The following is a 21,833-nucleotide window of genomic DNA, read 5'->3' as shown; positions in this document are numbered from 1 at the left end:
GTTTAGGGACTTGAGGCACTGGTCGCGGACTATCAAGTAAGAGAGAAACTTGGTATAGGGTCCAGGTGTGCTAGGAGTATTCACTTGAGGGGAGGTGTTGAAATATACAAGTGAATAGGGTGTGTGCAGGAACAAGCCCTTAACAAGAGGCTGTAAAAGAGAATGTGTAAACGTGAGAGAACCTGTGAAAAGGTGAGAAGAATCTACTAGGAGAGAATAAAGGGTAGCATGAGGAGATTTAGGAGGTGTGGAGATATTCTGGGAGAGGTGGAGAGAATCAAGCAAAAGAGGTGGAGTGAATCAAGGAGAAATCAGTGGGATTAGATGCTTGGATGTAAACTCTATAAATTCAGGCATTGGCCTAATGAGAACTTGCTGGTTTTTGATTATCCATGCCTACATTAAGCTATTAGTTAATTACATCACATCTTAATTATCGTCTAATCTCTTTGTTAATGATGTTGATTCTAGCATTTGATCCACCATAGCTCATCACATTGCTGTAATTTTAACAGCTGTCCATACAGTTGTTCATCTTATTAATCGGTCACCTCATAAGATGAGAAGGTTCTAGAGGAGCTATGGTCTGGGAAACCTCCATCTTATGGGCATCTTCGTGTTTTTGGCTATGAAGCATATTGCCATGTGCCTAAAGAGATGCGAAATAAGCTTGACTCGAAGTCAAGGAAGTGCATATTTCTTGGATATGGCAAATCTGGCGAAATGGGATATCGTTTGTGGGATCCGAAAGCCATAAAGATTGTACGCAACCATGATGTTATGTTCAACAAAGAGAAGATGTATAAGAAACCTATACCTATTGTTGAGATATGCAGAGTGGTGATTCAAGAAGATGGACTTGTGCATAATAGAGTGCCAAATGCACCGAATGATGGGCAACAAGCACAAGGTATGCAAGCAGAAAATCCTCCCCTTGTGAATCATGATGGAGCGGAATAAAATGGTTGCATTGTTGAGCCAGTGTGATGAGGAGGTCTACGAGGGTGACACATCCTCCAGATAGATATGTTCCATCATTGGATTATGTCATGCTGACAGATTGTGGTGAGCCTTCATGTTATAAAGAAGCTATGTTACATGATGATAAGCTTAAGTGGGAGAAGGCTATGCATTCAGAGATGGATTCTTTACATAAGAATGCAACTTGGGACTTGGTGCCTTTGCCCAAAAGGAAAACATCTATAAGTTGAAGGCCACACCAAGTCACACCAACAAGTGATGGAAGGCTAGATTGGTTGCCAAAGGGTTCAAGCAAGAGAAGGGTGTTGACTTTGATGAGATTTTCTCTCATGTAGTCAAGATGACCACGCTTCGGTGTTGACTTTGATGAGATTTTCTCTCATGTAGTCAAGATGACCACGCTTCGGTGTGTTCTTGCTTTGGTTGCCAGAGAGGACATGGAGCTTGTCATCAAGACAACGTTCTTGTATGGTGATCTTCATGAGGACATTTATATGCAGTAGCCAGAGGGTTTTGTTGCGAATGGCAAAGAGAACTTGGTGTGTAAGCTCAAGAAGAGCCTTTATGGTTTGAAGCAAGCGGCGCCAAGGGAATAGTATCATAAGTTTGATGCATTCATGAAGTATCAAGGTTATAGAAGGAGTGAAGTGGATCATTGCCTCTATACTAAGAAGGCTGCGGCGGCCGGATGGTAGTCTTTTGATCTTGATCCTTTATGTGGATGATATGCTTATAGCTGGGAAGAATACCTATGAAGTACAGATGCATTACAAATAAAGTTGCATGAGAACTTTGACATGAAGGATTTGGGAGAAGCCACTCATATTCTTGGCATGCGTATCATGCGAGATAGGCATAAAAGGTTGCTTTACTTGTCCCAAACTAAGTATGTATCTAGAATACTCAAGCGATTCAATATGGAGAGGGGGAAGGCAATAAGTACTCCATTGCTTAGCCAAGATGATTTGCCCTAAATCGGATGAGGAGAAGGCTAAGATGGCTAGGGTTCCTTATGCATCTGCGGTTGGTAGTTTGATGTATGCCATGATTGCTACACGTCCGGATATTGCATTTGTAGTGGGAGTAGTTATAGCAGATATATGGCTGATCCTGGCAAGAAGCATTGGGAGGAGGCAGTGAAGGGTGTGATGAGATACTTGAATGGTACAAAGGGGTTGTGCATTTGCTTTGGAGGCAAAGAAGCAAGTGTAATTGGTTACACGGATGCAGATTATGCAGGGAATGTGGAAAACAGAAAGTGTACTTTAGGCTATGTCTTTACATTCATTGGTGGTGCAGTTTCATGGATATCTCGTTTATAGAAATGCACAGTTATGTCTACCATAGAAGCGGAATATGTTGCAGCATCAGAAGCTTGCAAGGAAGCTACATGGCTTACTCATTTAGTGGGAGACTTGGGCATTACTGCAGAGAAACCAATCTTGCATTGTGATAGTCAGAGTGCTATCCAGTTGGCACGGAATCCAGTGTTTCATGCAAAGGTGAAGCACATTGATGTGAAGTATCATTTCATTCGTGAGGTGCTTGAGGACAAGCGCATCCAGCTTGTCAAGGTGTACACAAATGATAACCCATCTCTCACGAAGAGTTTGTCCTCCGAGCGGTTTGCACATTGCAGAGAGTTGAGTGAATATATCCTTACGCTTCACTAACATGTACATATCCTGTACTATGACTAACTGTTCCCCTTAAAGGCACATTGGCCTTTAAGTGGGAGGTTGTTGGGGTAAAGGCCAATGGCTGCCACGCCCATCAACTTATTCTACTGACCATCTCATGTTGTGGGAAGACACTCTAACCCCTTGTATATACCATATTCTTTATTCTTTTGTGGATAATGGAATAAGGGGTGTGCTCCTTCCTCAGCACCCGACCAACACCTGTGTTTCTCTCTCTCTGTGCTCTCCACCTTCTTCACCAATAACTATGAACATCACCCAAAATGGAATAAATGGCATGCATTATTGCACAAAATCAAGTAATAATTTGCTGACACGACGACCCAAAGTTGAGTGTCTAAAAATCTTCCTGACCATCACCAACTTACCTCTGTTATCCACCCCAAGGATCTGCACTTACATTAACTATGCCAATCAATGATTAAAAATACAAATATCTATACAAAACATAATAAATCAAGATGATACAATCCTTACTTTCGTACGTGTACGGAATCACCGATGTATGTACAAAGTAAGCTACAATCACCTAGATTTACAAAGGCATCCCAATCTAAACCTGTCTGTAAGATAATTCATAAATATTGAGAAACATGGGAATAGTAAATTCCATGAATTTACTCCTCACAACAATGCATAGTAGGTTGAACAAGTTCTTTGCAATCTCCTCTCTAGCATGCTCTTAGCACTTCACGCTCTATTCAAAATCTACATTGAGCTTCTTAGTCTAATAAGGATATGGAAAATGATGTTGATCCATGTTTGGATGAAGTGGTGCAAGCATATTTAGAAGAGGAGGTGCGATAGCTAGCATATGTGAAGGTGCCAAATCAAAGGTATAACCCTACAAAGGATATCTATTTAGTTAACATCAAAAGCAACCAAAAACAATAAAAATACAAACATAGTTTAAGTGTAAGCATAACTGTGTGCATGGTTGCAGAACACTCTTTTTGTTTTTTATCTTTGAAATTAAAGTAATTTGATTTCCTAATTATTTATATCTTTGCTTTATGTGGATTGAATTGGGATAAGTTTGGTATTTAATTATTTACTTTCTATGGTGATTTTCTTTACATTTTTAATTTTGTTAATTTAGTCTAGCTCTTATAACTTGTCCATTGTTGATAAATGAAGGAAGATCTTACAATGTTAAGGACAATGTTAAGGAACTTTGGATGGAATTTAGGGAAGAGGTCAAAGTGATAAGAAAGGTCTCTATGTAACAAAAATAAGAGGTGAAAAAAGAGAGTGAGGAATGGATGAACTTTATTTAGTTAATTTGTAAATAAAAGAAAACCTTGTTTATAAGATATTTATGGTGACTAATAGCTCTTTGCATTGACTTTATAATTCTGTGTAAAAAAAGGAGAAAGAGTATGGTCGACCCCTACCCACAATGAGACACGACCCTTCGAGCCACTTTTATAGGCATATGTGTTTACAAATTCAAGAAGTTGTTAAATTTCTAAGCTATTGCCGAAAAGAAAGCAATTAATTAACATACTAATTAACATATAGGAGGACAGTGAGCCCAATTCCCCATGCACATATATTATGTATATCTAGGAGGTCGATGTGATGAGCCTAATGCAACTATGACTGTTTTGGCTTGACGAGGAGACGTGATTAGGTTTGGGATGTGTGTGATGATTATGATGGTTGGGATAGTTAAGGAGGACCCATATTAATCACACAACTCCATCTTATGAGTTAAGGTCTAGATCATGACCTTAGTTTTTTAATGGTATAAAGAAGTAGGACATTGTCCCTTTTGATACATACATTTTGTTTTCTCTCTCTCTCTCTCTCTCACACACACACACACACACACACACACACACACACACACCTATCTTATAAAAACACTAGTGTAATTCTATATTATATATCACAAGATATAATAAAAACACTAGTGTAATATCTATATTATACCAAATATATGATTCGTATAAAATAGTAGTGCAATATCTAAATATTAGACATCACAAGATAGAATAATAAAAACAAAAAGAGCACTCTAGCTAGACATAGCTTAAGTATTGGAGATGAGGATGAAAACTCCCCAATAGAACTAGTAAAGATAGCAAACTCTATAGTTATTAGAAACAAGGAGATGAGGGTAATCAATGTCCTTGTGATGGATGTGCCTCCCTAGGACAATGACTGTCGGGAAGGCCTTGTTTCGACTTTCCCTTGGAAATTCGCTTGCAGTTCTTCTGCTGCTCACTCATTTTTTAGAATCCATAAGTGGTGTCCTCTCCACCCCCTTGTATCCCAAAAGGTTTTTCTTTCCCTGTGCAACATTTCCAACATCATGAAAGGAGCCTCCATTTGTGCACCAATTTCATGAAATCATCATGAGCAGGGCCCAACTACAATCTTGTCCGTCGTCCAAGTCACGTCCACCACCAATTTCTCGTGATCCAAGGGGCTGATTCTACCTTCGACTCAGAGAGCTGATTCTACCTTCAACTTATAGAGGAGGAGATTCACATAGCAAGAAACACGCCAAACCCTTATCCCAAGACCCTTGAGTGGGTCCAATAAGGGTTTTTAAAAGGGACCCTATTAATTAAGGGAGAATATTCTTTTTACAAAAAGGGTTTCCAAAGGTTCAATTCTCCTGCTCTTTAGGGCGTCATGATCAATGATTCTAGCCGCCCATTTCTCATTTGAATTTCAAACCGTGTACAGTGTACACGTTTCCTGCAGAAATGATCCTAGTTTAGGGTTAGGTTCTTTCACAGAGCAACGACCTTCACCAGCTCTGTTTAGGGTAAGGGTTTTCTACACTACAGGTTAACAATCTTTACAAGCCTTTCTTAGGGTTAGGGTTTTGGACAGACCAACCTCCATGGCCAAACCGCTTCTTTTCTTGAACGTCGAGCAAGGCCCAAAGTCTGGGGATCGTTTGGAATGTAAGCCAACAGCTATAGTCACCATTGGACGAGCCAGAGCCAACACGCTTCAGATCAGCAGGGACTCTGGGATCTCTCAGAAACACCTCTACCTCCGCTGGTTAGATGGTGGGGATGATGAAGATGCAGGGTGGGCGGTCGCAGATGCGGGAAGTTCCAACGGCACCTTCGTCAATGACATCCAGATTGAGCCAGAGAAGGCTGTGGCCATCAGGACCGGAGATCTGATCAAAATCGGGGCAGAAACTACCATCAGAGTTGACATTCCGTGTGCCGTTGATGAGGACAAAGCAGTAAGCAAGGCTAGGGGATCTTCCAAGAGCAAGGGAATTTCTGCACCAGCAGGAAACCACGGCAAGGGCATGTCTGTGGCAGCAGGAAAGCATCAGCATGAGGCCGGCCATGTCACCTGCAAACCCTTGTCTGCAGCAGGAAGCTATGGCAAGGGAATGCCAGCAACAACAGCAGCTAGAAACCATGCTGACCATGTTGCCTGCAGACCCTTGTCAGCAGCAGGAGGTGAGGCAAGCATAACAGTAGAGCAGTGGTTTGAGCACATGATGGAAGAAGGTCCCAAGTACCTATACCAAGTTTCAGAATCCATCATACAGGACGTCACGCTGGAGTCAAAGCAGTTTGATGAGTATGTCCATTCTCTGAGCTGGAGTTAAGAACCATTTCTTTCTAAGCACAAAGGTGTGTGTGATCTCACCTGTGATATTTTCTGAAGCCTTTGCTGGTAAGCTTCACTGTTACTCTCATGTTAAGATGGAATCAGGCAATAGTATTTTGCACACAGTGCCTCACAGGGGTAGTCAAGCACATGCTTATATGTTTGTCATTATCAAATAGATAATGAGATATTTTCCAGGTATTGGTTAATCACATGAATGCCTCCTGTCCATCAATATCCAACCACAAACAAGTGGGCAACACAGCTAGGGGGATAAAGGCCTAGAAGATATATATATATTTTTCAACTGGCCTTTGGCCCAAGATCCTCCCATAGTTACCAAATTTCACCGTCCGTAGACAGCCGCCTATAGGCCCACCAAGGGCATCTTTATGGTAGAATGGCTTTAAGAGGTGTCCATCTTTATGGTAGAATATGCAGATAAGTTGTAATGCGATGACCTAATCTCTTAGCAGATGGCCCTGGCCTTGCTGCTATCGTCTATTCCTTGCTTCTATGCTGGTCAATGGAGATGCTTTCTTTGCAAGTGCAGAACATGCATCCTTTTTGCAATCTTTTGGCCATCTTGATCAAGTGAACATTTTATTTTCCACCAGGCCGCCAGGAATGTGGTGTCATTATTAGGCCTTAGTCTAATTTTTGATAGTTATGATAGGCCAGCTTACCATAAATTGCTTACTTCTGCTGGGGCAGCACACGGTGAAGGAGTGGTTAGATGTCTTTTTGGTCTAAGAGTGGATGCCCTAGCACACGGTGGAGTGGTTCGATGGCTCTCTGGTCTCAGAGTGGATAGGTTATCTGCGTGTTTATTGACTAGTTTTTTTTCATGTCATTCCTAATATTTTTTTTTTTCATTGAGAGGGTTCCGACAAGACTGGCATTTTTTCTTCCATATAGATTGTACCTGCCTCTGTAGAAGGGCTTCTGCTGCACTTCAGATGCAGGGCTCTTGTTTTAGGAACCCCTTTGTGCATGGGACTGCCCTTCATGGTGCATGTGCCAGAGCAGGCTGTCTCTCATAGAAATCAGGAGGCTGCGATTAACTACCCTATCTAGAGAGGGATAACAAGTGCAATTTTTCTGGTTTGTTGAGATTCGAGAATGCTGGCCTCCCTGCATTATTTTGATAATCTTGCAATTGCCATTCTAGAACATTGCCTACCCTTTATGTCCCTTGCAAGACTAGTCTGTCTTGCTGGAGCAGCCCTTGCTATGCCATTCTGCTGCTGCGTGATGCTGTTACATGGTGGTTTTTGAGTTAGTGCCAATGTTTGTGATTTCTTGTATGCTTGTTGAAAATTTATTTTTCTAAGCTTGAACATATAATAATTTTCGAGTACAGGATTAGTTTCTTTTTTGGAGTAAAAAAAAAAAAACACACCCTCACCCACATTATGCATTGTTGTGATAGCCAAGACCATGCCAATGGGACCTCAAGATATCAATTGCTACATTATGTATTGGTCTATAATTCTTTATTCTTAGTATTGCTTCAAAGAAGCATAGACGACACAATGTAATAAGATAAGATTACAACAAAAGAAACTAATAGTGACTACATATCGACAAAGTAATAGCAAATATGGTATTTAAAGTGCATTTGTAAAGATGGTATTAAAAGTGCTTTTGTAAGAGTTCTTTATGTAATTTAATTTTTGGTAACGAGTTAAATGCTCTAAATGTTAAATACACATAAGAATTCTCTCAAAAAAGACTCCTTGCTAGTAAGCTTGTTGATTAACATCAATCATTGCTGAAGTTAATCATATTGACTACTACTACATGCATGCATGAGTGGGGAAAACAAGGAAAAAAAAGACCACACAAAGTATGGTTGGAAAGTTGCACACTTAAATCTATAATTATAGATTTAAGATATAGTAAGAAGGTGGCACAACTCTTCTCTTAAATCTATAATTATAGGATAGTAGAGGTTAGTAGAGCACTCTTATTAGTAGAGGAATGCGAATTGTATGACATGTGACTTGGTACGTACATGGTGTGCATTTGTTTTGGAACGTTTTCCTTGTTTGTTTAATATTTGTTGCTAGGTTAGTAGTAGATTAGTAGACAAATGTCATGTGACTTGGCACCTACGTGGTGTGCACTGCTTTCCTTGCTTGTTTAATATTTGTTGCTGAGTTATCATAATGAGCTCTTTTTGAAGTATGAAGTAAGAGCCACGAAGCCAAGTCCCAAATAATATTGATGTTCAAATGGCATCATTGCAATTAGGTTTTAAAAATTAGGGTTTAAGGGTATTTTGATGATTAAATCTCACACTCTAAGCACTCCGCAAGACAACTTTTTATGGATTAGTACTAAAAATGAGACTATATCTTCTCCTCATATGAAAAACGTACAATGGTGCTTGCCTAGGAGTAGAGAGAGAATGTCATCCAAAAAGAAAAAAGAGACAAAATCTAGCTAAAGGGATGAAAAGGTTTAAGAGAGGTTAAGAGTTGATAAGAGGTTCAAATACGCACCTAAGGACAAGCCTTGAGGTAGCTTGAGGCTCAAGCCACCTTCTAGGTCCTTTCCTTTCACACTTGTTTCTTAAATGCCAATTTCCATGACCCTTTCCCTTAAGTGAGCCTTTTATAAGTCAAAAGGCTCCACTTTTACATACAAGAAGCCATGTCCAACTAGGATTGTCCTTTCACACTTGTTTCTTAAATGCCAATTTCCATGATTCCATTTTTCCAAGTGAGCCTTTTATATAAGTCAAAGGCTCCACTTTTACAACCATGTAAAAATACAAGATGCCATGTCCAACTACAAAATCTTCCATTGAGAAATGCTCGAAGAGCTAAGAATAGCTCAGGATCTCCGTATAATTTGGATATGATCGTGGTTCTGATCTCAGAGGACATGAAATCCATTAGCTTAGACACATTCAATGGTACTTTTCGAGACATCGCCCCTTGACTAGGGACTGGTGAAGATGGAATCACTTCCTCTTCGATGGGGTCAGACATTCCCTCACTAAACATTCTTTCAAGCAAAAAGGGTGTTTGCCCACTTCCTGATGTCCTATCCTCACTTTCTTCCCGAATGATACTAGGTATAGCTAACGGTTTATGGTTCCGGTGAGGCTGAACTTGCGTAGGAAACACTGTGTCTGGAATTTTGATTTTTCTCGGGTTTGGCTCCAGTTTTCTTTGTGTTTCTTCCACCAAACCCCTTAAGTGTTGCACTTGTTCAATCTCCTCAACTGGGTTTGGGTAAGTTCCAATCTTTTTCTTGAGGGTTTTTGGCCCACGTGGCTTGTCTTGGGGAGTCTCAGTCAGTTTGGGTGGTCGAGAGGGCATTAACTGACTTGGTTGTGGGGCCGAGGAAGTTTCCTTCTGTTTTCCCTTATTTATGTACTCGCTTGATTCTCCTTCATTGAGCTCCCGAGTGGGTTCCTCCCTTAAGGTAGTGGCTTTGGTCCCCATGGTTTCTATTGAATCAGAATCATCTTCAGGATCATTCATATACACGGGGTCGTCTCCTGTCCCTATGTTGGTCTTTGAACTGGGCTTGGAGCTCGTGGCATTAAGCGATCTCTTCCGCCGTGTTTTCTTTTTCTTTGCCTGAGCGATTGATGCAGTATCCCTTTCTTCAAGAATGTAGTTTTGATTTTGAAGCATTGACCGTGTAACTACATTCGCGGGTACAACGGGTGTGGTTCTTCGTGCTTGGTTGGTGACCTCAACCAAATTCAATGGCGTAATCTTGGGTGCATTAGGATTATGTGGACATTGAGCGATCAAATGATCTATGCCACAACGATTACATGTAAGTACCGGCATTCCCGATGTGCTCCCTTGATTTGGTTGCATCTGAGTAGCGATCTTTTGTAACCTATTAGGGCACTTCGCTACACGATGCGGTCCACCACACTCGTAACATTGAAGAGGTGGTCTCCTCGCCATGGTATTAAGGTTTTGCCCTCTTGTGGCAAGAGCAGCCGCTTGATATACAGGCTTGACTTGCCCGAAATGGTCCTCCATGTAGTACTGGGGAATCATTTCAAACGTATCAATCCCGTATGGAGCAGTGGGGTCTATCTCCTCTTCATAATCCCCACATGCACTATGTGACTCACAACCCATCTGGTTTACAGGGGTAATCCTTGGATGTGGAGGTTGTGGTCCTAGCACTGGCGGTGGTAACGGCACAGACTGGACTACATTCGGATTCCTTGGAACTATGTGCTGTGACGGTTGCTCGATAGGTTGTGCAGGCATTAGCGCGGGTACTTGAGGTGTGTTTGACCAAGCTAGTGGTGCCTGGTTTGCTAACATTCGCTTAAGTGTTAGGCAATCTTTAGATTGATGGCCATACTTACCACATGCATTGCAATTCCCATTGAATTTGACTCTGAATGTGGGACATTCACTCGTGCTATGTGGTCCTAAGCACACCGAACACCATTGTTGCTCTCTCCTTGGGTACATATGGCTATTCTGAGGAGCTCGATTACCCCTAAAGTATTCTTGGAGAGCCTTAGTAAGGTCGGTCACAGACATTTCAGATATCTTGGGCTCCTTGGCAATAGGTTTTACCGTCATTGGCTCGTGCCCAGATACTTGCGAACTAACGGATTTTGTTTCTGAAGACACCTTTTTACCTGCAATCATCAAGTTGTCTTCTAACTGGATTGCATTGGCAGTGACTGCTTCCCACGTTGTAAGACCTCTAATGACTAGGCCATTGTAAATGTCCTCGTGGCGCAATCCTCGGATGAATCTATCGAGGAGTTGGTTGTTATTGAAGCGTTCATCGGGAGTGCAGCGAGAATTTAGATGCTTCAATCGACTTATAAAGTCTCTCACTGACTCCCCTTCCTCGCGTTCAGCTTTTTGGAGTTGAGATGCTACCCCCCAAAGCACACCCTCACGTATGTATTCTTTCAAGAACAATCTCTTGAGAGTGGGGTAGTGAGTGCGCTCTTCAACCCTTAAGGTTCGATACCAATCTCCGGCCTTCCCACTTAAGGTTAAGCCTAAGGCTTTACACTTATGCAGCTCATTGTGCTCTTCCAAGGAATCACACACGTGTTCAAAGACTTCAATGTGCTTCCTAACATCCTCGTTACCACTGAAGTTTTGAGTGAGCTTAGCCACTTGTACTGCCTTGCTTCTAGGTTCTCTCTCAGGCATGCCCCGCATGTTTTCTGCAATGGATCGTCCGATTGTCTGAGCAAATGCTGCGAGATCACCTAAGTGAGCAGGCATAGTTGGTGGAGGCACTTCTGGGATAGCCTGGCTCATAGGAGTTGGCGTTGGTCTGAGTAGGTTGGCAAATGACGTAGGATATGATATGTGGCTAGGCCTAGCTCCTCTTGGATAATGGTTATGATAAGGTGGTCGTGGAGCATACGCCATTGGCATACTAAGAGGCGTAGGAGCTACCTGAGCATGAGTAGCAATAGGTACATAGGGTCGATAGGTACTGGCACGCACTGTTGTAGGTACTGTTCCACTAGGTAGCGGTGTCGTACTAACTACAGCGGTAACAGGTGCACTTTCAGCTATGCTCATCATTGGGGTAGGCATTGCGGATTCCCTAATGGAAAGTTGAGCCAAAGTTGGAAAGCTAAAGTTACTACTCGTGGGCTCAACCTGCATTGAGACTCCAGGCGAAACAACATACGAAGGGTCTATGGGACTCACTGAGGGAGTCTCCAATTGTGATAGGGTTGGTTGTTTGGCCTTGCCCGTATCCAAAAACCTCATAGGGCCAGTGGAAACTAGGTCCACTCCCCTATTTTGCCTCTCAATTTGGATAATTCTATGAATAACATCACATATCATGTGTTGTTGCTCCTCTAGATTAGTGGCGCTAGATGTAGATCGTAGGACTTCTAACCAACCTACATGGTATGTGTAACCCGTGTATAGGTCCGTTAGAGTCTCTGTGTGTAGATCATATTCCCAATTTTCATTGAGAAATATCCCATCTAGACTTGGTGTGCCAAACGGTTCTCTTGAAGTGGACGCAATGTCACTTCTTATGGATTGGCTTCTAGGGACCTCTACTTTAGGAAGAGCATCGGAATGTGGTAGCTCAGTAGGGCCCTCATTAAACGAAGTGGGTAGAATATCCACATGGACACTCTTTGGGAGGGTAGGGTCCACATAAGATGTGAATGGCGAATCTACTACCCCTCCTTCCTCATTTACTTCGCTTGTCGCATGCTCAAAGCGTGTAGCTCTACTAAAGGTCTCTATTAAACGACTAAACATGCTAGATCCGGGCTGTGGGGCCCACACTGGCATGTTTTGGCTTGTCTCCTCAGGGTTCTTGGTAGGGTGCCCTTCCATGGCTTCTGAGTCAGAGGATGAATCACTATCCACGATTCGTGGATCTTGGGTTGCACTCCCTTGGGTTCCAGCCGAAGGCCAAGATGCCAACGTGGAGGGATGGTGTGAGCCTGCGTAGACTGAAACGCTTTCTAGTGGTTCAGGCTCTAGCACCCGACCAAAACGTAGATGCATGTGACGTGGGTACCCTACGTGCGTTGGTAACTACCCTTGAAACTCACACAAGTGGTTTCTTAGGTGTTTCGCACCCCGTTTTTACTTGTTTTTGTGTTGTTTTTAACCCGTTTTTGACCCCCTTACTTACGGTCGAACTTGGACTAGGGCGTGTGATAGCTCGAAACGAGCGTATCGTTCAAAGGATCGTAGCGTGCTTTACAGCACCGTGTTTGCCTATCCGGAGCTCTCGTAGTCCTCAAAACAGTCCGTTTCCCTTGGGGGAAAGGGGCAAAAGCCTATTTGCTTGTGGAGGAAAGGGTGAGGGCTTTATCCCACATGCTCACTTTACTCCTTGGGGAGTGGGCTACATATAGGGCGCGACTTCCCATAAGCTCTCACTTGAGAGAAAGCTATGGAGGCTCACTCTCCTATATATATATATCAAAAGACCGAGACCGGGGCCGGGGCCGGGGCCGGGGTCGTGGGTCAATTGGGGTTCTTTCTTTTCAAAATTTTTTTCTCCAATTAGAAAATCTTTCCTCTCCACATGTTTGGTTCTTTCTTTGAAAATAAAATTTAATTTTTTCTTTTTTATTTTTTATAATTTTTTATTTTTTATTTTCTGTTTTTTTTTGTGAGATAAGTTTTCTAGGGTTTCCTTAGGGTTCAGCCTTGGCCGCGGTGCAGTTCGCACACACAACGCAGATCTGGGGATTCAGAAATCCCTCTCACACGCAGAAACCAGATAACAGAACGTACGCCCACACGCGGAGCGAAAATATAACAAAAGAAACAGGAATACAGAAGACAAATTACAGAAACATAGATTGAAAACCACAGAAACACCTCAACAGCAACACAGACGCTTTCCTGCAGTGTAGATTAAACTTCACGCAGCAGCCGAGCTGCAAACTGGAGCTTGGTGTAGGGCAATTCCCCGACAGCGGCGCCAAAAATGTGCGCTTTTGTCGCACAGGTCGTAGCTGGGGACTTGCCGGACACCGTATGCGAGCCACGAATGGCTGCAAGCATACAACCAGGAAGGCAAGCTCAAAACAGAATGCAAAAGGTGTGTCACTCACCGCTTAACTGCCGCCTTGAAGGATTCACGCATCGCAGCCGTGAAGGAGGAGCCGCCGTCGCCGCTCTACCGCCTCGCCGCCGCCGTCGCCGTGCCGCTACACAGTGCGCTCGATCGCTCTCTCACTCTCCCTCTCTCTCTCACACACACGCAGGAGAAGGAAACCAAAGAGATAAGGCAAGAGCACTCTTGTATTCACAACACACGAGAATGAGGATTTTAGGGTTACATTTGACTCTTATAGGTGACTTGGCCGTTCACACTTGGGCGCCCATACATGGCCGGCCGACCCTAACCCTTATCCTACTAATATCCAAGGTGCGCCTCTCATCGGCGATCACCCAATCCCTTCATCCTTAACATATGGTGCCGACAAGCCCAGCCCATGACTCAGAATATTTAAATTAATGATGTAAAATATAGTACGTCGCAATGTCCGCCATGGGTTAACACCTAGTATATTTGTCTGATTCCTTTTCTAGTAACTGATCTTGCATATCAGCAATCTCTTGAACCACCTCAGCCAACATTTCTGCATGTGGATTAGAAACAAGGCCTCTGGTTTGGACTGGTACTGTGTCACCATCAGTAATCTTCAAGCTTTCCACTTCCAGATCATCTTGTTCTTCAACAACTTTGTTCAAACCTGCAAAACCAGAAACAAATTTAAAGGATCTTTGGCTTTCTATTGACAGCCCTTCATCAAGCTCCTTGTACTCTTTGATGGAATCCAAGGGATTCTCCCAAGTGGTGTGACATGGCAACTCCACCTGAAGAGGTTCTATATTAATAGGAGAATAAATTGACTAAAATTTCAGGTTCTTCTTCTGTAAGGTTGCTATCTGGGCCTTGAGCATTTCAATTTCTGCAGTATGCTCTCTATCTGCAAAAGCTTCCCATGGCCCTGGTCAGCACCTTGTGAATTCTATCTTTTATGCCTGTCCAAATGAAATTGCCTGTATTCATCAGCTCTGATTTCATAACTGCCAAATCTACGCATTGCTCATGAACACACCATTAATGTCCACTTCCTCATCTTCAACCATAGATTTCAGCTGATCTTGTACAGTCTTCAGTCCTGTGAGCTGATTAATCAAAACTTTATTACTAGTCTGCAACTCTATATTCTGTTTTGCCAGTTCCTCTAATTCAGTGCTATATGACACCTTGATTTCATCAGCTCTGATTTCATAACTGCCAAATCTGCATTGCTCATGAACACACCATTAATGTCCACTTCCTCATCTTCAACCATAGATTTCAGCTGATCTTGTACATTCTTCAGTCCTGTGAGCTGATTAAACTTTATTACTAGTCTGCAACTCTATATTCTATTTTGCCAGTTCCTCTAATTCAGTGCTATATGACACCTTGATTTCTATCAGCCAATCTGTAAGGATCATCTTTGTTTGTACTCTGGCTCTAGCTTTTTCTTGCCATTTTCTCAGGTCTTCTTCCAGCTTTTTCTGATCCTGCAAATGAGACTACTCCTGAACATGCAGTTGAGCTTCTAACTCTGTAACCCTGTCATTCTTGACATCCTTCTCTATACCAACTGTCTTTCCAAGCTGAGCACTTTTCCTTCTAGCTCCCTATTTTTCTTTTTATCTACTCTTAAGTACATTTGTTATTGGATCAGAAAGTCATCCATCAATTTCCAAGCCTTCTTAGCTTCTGTTAGAGGGATCTCTTGTGCCACACTTGCATGCTGTGTTTCTTGCTTTTGTCCTGTTCCAACTCCATCAATTTTTCCAATCTATAATCCAAGGATTTCTCAGGTGATAGCTTATGGGCTACTGCAATTCTCAGACTAGGAATTGCTTCCAACCCATAAACTAACTTGAATGGTGTGAGTCCTATTTGTGACCTTGAATGCTGTCCTGAATGCCCATAAAGCAGAGTCTAACTTTTGGTCCCCATCCTTCCTGTTCTCTTCCACAATATTTTTTAGGATTTTAACCAAGATTTTGTTAGAGCTCTCTACTTGACCATTAGCTTGAGGATAATACACTGTTGATTTTTTGTGAATAATTAGGTGAACTCTAGTCAGCTTCTTGATGATCTTATTCAGGAAATGCCCCCCTGATCTGAAACTAGTTCTATTGGGCACCCATACCTAGTCATGATGTTCTTATACAAAAACTTGGCCACACTAGAGGCTTTATTGTCTCTCAAAGCTATTGCCTCTACCCATTTTGCGACAAGGACATACCTATTTCCTGTAAACCTTGCAGCCAGCTGGTTTGAATGGTCCTACAAAATCCATCCCCCATTTTTGAAATGGTTCCAAGGGTAATACAGGTTGATGAGGCATTCTGTCTGTTTGAGTTGGCCTGCCATCTCTTTGACACTGGATACATTGTTTTGAGAAGTCATGGGAATCTTTAATCACAGTGGGCCACCATAGCCCTGCCTGAAATATCTTTCTCCCTATTATCTCACACCAGGGAAGTTTCCTCCTGCTATTCCCTGATGTGCCTCCTTAATCTCACAGCTGATTATTCAAATTTAGGGACACACCTCCTCATTACTTGATCTATGTCCCTCTTGTAAAGTACCCCTGCAATAACAAGGAAGGATTTGCTCTTTAAAGCTAACTTCTTCCTCCTGTCCTTGCTCATTAATTCAGGAAATAATCCATCTGTAAGGAACATCAACATTTGGTCATACCAATTTTCTGGTTCAACTGACTGAGTCTGAAAAATCTGAGAGTCAGGGAAATCATCTGAAATTCCCTTTGGCTTCTCTCCTGTTTCTATTCTGCTAAGATAGTTTGCTACCACATGACTTCTTCCTGGTGTATGGATAACTATATAATCAAACTCTTGTAATAACAATACCCATCTAGCCATCCTCCCTGACAAGTCAGGTTTACTCACCATATAAAGAAGAGCCTGGTGATCTACATGAAAAACCACCCTGTTGGCCAAAAGACAATGTCTGAACTTCTTGAGAGCATATATCATGCCCAATACTTCTCTTTCTGTAACTGAATAATTCCTTTCTGCAGTAGCAAGAACTATGCTTGCATAATATACTAGTCTAAACCAGTCCTTTGTCTTCTCTTGCATCATCAGTACAGCTCCTACTGCAATATGGGATGCATCAACAAAAACATGAAACTCCAAATTCCAGTCAGGTGGCTGAAGAATTGGTGCCACCACCAACATCTTCTTTAATAATTTGAAAGCTATATCCTGTTCTTCACCCCAAATAAAAGCTATCTTCTTCTTTGTCAGTTTTCTCAAAGGATGGCACACATGAGATAAATATCTCAAAAACTTGTTATGCCATTTCACATGTCCTATGAACCTTGCCAATTGCTTGACATTCTTAGGTTGTTATGCCATTTCACATGTCCTATGAACCTTGCCAATTGCTTGACATTCTTAGGTTGTACAGTTTCTTGGATTGCAGATACTTTCCTGCTACTATCAATATGCATTCCCTCTTTAGAAATAACATATCCAAGTAGAATGCCTCTATTTATAGCAAAAGCACACTTTGAGGGGTTAAGTGCTAAACCCACCATCCTGCATCTCTCAAAGCAAAGCTCGAGGTGTTTTAAATGATCAACCATTTTCCCAAACACACTAAAATCATCTAGAAAGACTTTCATGAATGATGTTAAAAATGGTTCAAACACTTCCTGTACCCACTTCTGAAATGTTGGGGGAGCATTTTTGAGTCCAAAATGAAAAGATGCAGGGGAGAAGAGAGCTTGAGCTCTTGCAAGCACACACACACTCACAAAACCCTAATAGAGAACACACAAGGTGAGAGGCTGAAATCTTCTTCTTCTTCACACAACACTCAACACACCATATACAAAGATAAGAGTACACACAATATGAAAGGTACTCAACCAAATACATACTAGGGTTCTCTTTAGTGTGAACCCAACTAAATGAGTTGGCGCTATAACTATGCCAATCTCTAGAATGGCTGTCACACAGCCTGTCATCCCACTGGCCGCATATCACCCATGATCTCACCAACCATGCCAGTGGTGTAAGTGTGAGGCCTATCCCCCAGGCGGGTCATCAGTGTCCACCGTCTCACTAGATGAGCTCGATATCTCAACACTCCCCCGAGCTCAACTCCATCTCGTGTACACCAAGCGAAGCCCTGAACCTGCGGAGCTTCTCTGTACCCAATGCTTTGGTGAAGATGTTAGTTACCTGATCCTGTATGCTGACATAAACAAGGTCAACGTCTCCTGCTGCCAAAACTTTCTCTCAGACAAAATGGTAGTGGACCTCTATATGCTTCGTGCGAGCATGAAAAACTGGGTTCCTAGCCAGCTATATACTACTAATGTTGTCACAGAAAATGACAACTTGTCTATCCACTGATAGACCCAAATCTGCAAGTAGCTTTCTCAACCAAGCTACCTCACATGCTACCATAGCAGCATCTCTGTACTCGGCCTCTGTACTCGATAGAGCAACTGTAGGCTGCTTCTTGCTGCTCCAAGTCACAGCAGCACTCCCCAAAGAAAACATGAAGCCACTAGTAGATCTCCTATCTGATATACTACCAGCCCAATCAGCATCTATGTACCCATGTACACATATCTCTGTCCCAGTTTCATAAAATAGTCCACAATGCAAAGTAGACCTCACATATCTCAGTATGCGTCTCAATGCATCCAAATGCGGCTTCTGTGGAACCTGCATAAACTAACTCACCAACCCAATAGCATAGCTCAAATTCGCGGCCTGGTGATCGTGTCATGTAGATTAAGCTTCCTACTATGCGCCTATACATAGTAGGATCCTCCAAAATCTCTCCTGAATCTACACTCAGCTTGCCATTCTGATCTAATGGCACTGAGATAGGCTTACAGCAGCTTGTCATACCATACTTGGACAACATGCCCAAGCCATATTGTCTCTGCACAGTAATCCAATACCATGTGGTGACCTAATCACCTCAATGCCCAAGAAATATCTGAGCTCCCCCAGATCCTTCATCTCAAACTTCTGTCTAAGCAAGATATTTACATCAAAGATCTCTACATCATGGTCCCCCGTAATGATCAGGTTATCTATATAGATGACAACAAGCACAACCCCTCTATCACCGTGTCTCACATATAGCGAGAAATTTGCATTGGCTACATGAAAGCCAATAGTGACAAGATATTCAAAAATCTTGTCAGACCATGCTCTTGTTGCTTGTTTTAAGCCATACAAGGCCTTCTTCAACCTGCAAACATGCTCGGGGTGACTCACATCTTCATAACTAGGTGGATGCAACATATACACCTCTTCCTGCAAATCCCCATGCAAGAATGCATTCTTTACATCCATCTGATGTAAAGACCGTTGCTTTGATGCAGCCACTACTATCACAACTCTCACTGTTGCTATCTTGGCAACTGGGCTGAAAATTTCCTCATAATCAATGCCATATGTCTGTGCATATCCTTTGGCTACCAATCTAGCCTTGTACCTGCTTATGCTTCCATCACTGTTATGTTTTACTTTGTACACCCACTTGCATCCAATGGCTTTCTTGCCTTCAGGCAATTGCACAAAATCCCAAGTCTCATTTCCATATAGTGCATCCATCTCGTCATCCATAGCTTTCTCCCAGCACACATTTCCAACAGCCTCATCAATGCATGTGGGCTCTACAACCTGCACAACTTTTGCCATGTATACATAGTGATGTGCCACATAACCATCATAGGTAAACCTCTACACAGGATTCTTCACTCTCCTAGATTTTCACAGCTTTGCATTCATGGGCTTCCATAGCCTTCTTTACACCAGGTGTTCTCATAGCTAGTATCCCAAGATCCTCATCAAGGCTAATCTTTGAGCCACTAGACTCTCCATCATCATGAGAATGCCCTGCAAAAATGTCAGGCATACTAAGGGGCTCAACCACTTTCTCTTTGCCTTTATGTGATGTACTAATCACATTTGTAGGACTGGTATTATGACGTAGCTTGCCACTCCATGGTCTATCAACTGAACCACTAGAGGAGGACTCTCCTGGTCCACTCAAAGAATGTGATTGTTGACTTGCATTCTTTGTAACCACATTTCCACTCACATCAGCCCCAACAGCTTCTTTTTCAGCAGCATACCAACTGCTCATCTCATCAAAAACAACATCCTTGTGCTTACCCTCTACTCACGTGTAGCAGGGTTATAACACCTGTATCCCTTTTGCTCAAGGGATACCCAATAAACACACATTTTTCAACTTTTGGATCCAGCTTAGTTCTCAGCTCATCTGGCACACATATGCTATACATCCAAAGACTTTCAGATGAGACAAATTGGGTTTTCTACCAGTAAACCTCTCCTCTTGAGTTATATCATGTAGGGCTGCAGTTGGAGTCCTATTCATGATGTAAACTGCTGTAGAAACAGCATTAGCCCAATAGCTATGCGGCATATTCTTCTCTCCCATCAATGCTTGCGCAATCTCAGCAATGTGCCTGTTTTTCTGCTCAGCAACTCCATTTTGCTGCAGAGTGTATCTGCATGTAAACTGTCTCAGAATACCATTCTTCTTAAAAAATTCAGAGAACTCATTGGAGAAGTACTCTCCCCCTCCATCTGACCTTAGGCACTTTACATATTTCCCTGTTTGCTTTTCAACCATAACTCTGAAATTCTGAAAATGAGTTAACACCTCACTCTTCTCCTTCATGAAGTATACCCACACTTTCCTTGTGTGGTTATCAAAAAATGTCACATAATACCTACAGCCTCCCATAGACATGGTCTTCGTAGGACCCCATACATCTGAATGCACAACATCTAGTGCATTTCTGCTCACATTTCTGTGTTACGTGGAAATACATGCTTTGTTTGCTTTCCAAATTGGCATGCTTCACATATTTTCTACATACCTTCAACTTTAAACTTTGGCAGCCCTGTCACAATTCCTTTAGTCTGCATAGACTTCATTCTCTGCACATTCACATGTCCAATTCTTTTATGCCAAATGTCTGTGTTGTCTGCAACAATTCGTGAACCATTTGTAAACATCGCATCACTCACTTCAGGCATGTTTACATTCAATGTAAACATTATGCCCACTCTGTTACCTTTTGCAACCAACGTGCACTTGTCTTTAAAGTCTTCAACATAACAACCATCAGGGTTAAACCGAACCTACAAACCCTGCTCAATCATCTGGCCAACTGAAACCAGATTCTTTGTTATGTTCAAAACATGAAGTACATTTGTAAGGTACTTCACGTTGCCATCCTGCATAGACAATGGCACATCTCCAACATGGGCAATTGGATGAGTAGTGTCATTCCCTGTTTCCACAAAACCTGGTCTTTCAAGGTTTTTCATCTCCTTGACCCACTCCCCATGACTTGTCATGTGGTTCGAAGCACCTGAATCAACATACCATACATCATATTTATATGCTGCTTCAACATTTTCAGACATGGCGTTAACGACATGCTGCATAACAAACAACCTTTCATTATCCTCATTGTTTCTGCTCGAGGATGCATAGTTGTTTTGCTGCAATTTCCCATTTTGCATGTCAGCCTATAACAATTTGCCTGCACATGTCCAGGCTTACCACAATAAAAGCATCCACATGTATCATTATACTGCCTTTGCCGATTTCCACGACCTCTTTGACTCCTCCTGCCTCTGAATTGGCCTCTTCCACCTGCGTGCTGTTGTTGTTGTGAATTCTGGGACTGTTGTTGTTGCTGCTGGCCATAATTTTGATTAATTATTCGGCCACCTCCTTGGCCGCGTCCACGGCCTCCTCTATGTTGAGATTCAAGCTCGATGTCAGTGTGAGCCAGCTATGCTATGTGCTGGCAGATTAGGTAGGAACATGTGTGAGACATAAATGACCGCGTGTCCAGCTGGTCATAGTGTGTGGACATTAGCTAGGGTTAGTAGAGTGTGGACACAACTCATTGTGTGTTGTGTGGATTATGGATTAGTGCATTATGCTTTGTGTGAGAGTGGACATGGCTTCCCTCTATGA

General features: G+C 42.4%; 1 protein-coding gene across 1 annotated transcript; it reads left to right on the top strand.

Annotated features, from left to right (window-relative positions):
* The first annotated feature begins 5,307 nt into the window (after positions 1 to 5,307).
* Positions 5,308 to 6,713, top strand: LOC147635325 (uncharacterized). The gene has a single exon (XM_086802161.1). The coding sequence runs from the start codon at positions 5,539 to 5,541 to the stop codon at positions 6,271 to 6,273; it is 735 nt and encodes a 244-aa protein (XP_086658287.1). The 5' UTR covers positions 5,308 to 5,538; the 3' UTR covers positions 6,274 to 6,713.
* Positions 6,714 to 21,833: the final 15,120 nt, after the last annotated feature.

Source organism: Cibotium barometz, chromosome 9, assembly GCF_041138505.1.
Source record: "Cibotium barometz isolate CiBa-2024 chromosome 9, ASM4113850v1, whole genome shotgun sequence".
In the NCBI taxonomy this organism is placed as follows: Eukaryota; Viridiplantae; Streptophyta; class Polypodiopsida; order Cyatheales; family Cibotiaceae; genus Cibotium; species Cibotium barometz.
The sequence above is the reverse complement of the archived record's forward strand: the minus strand, read 5'-3'. Positions and strand labels throughout refer to the sequence as shown.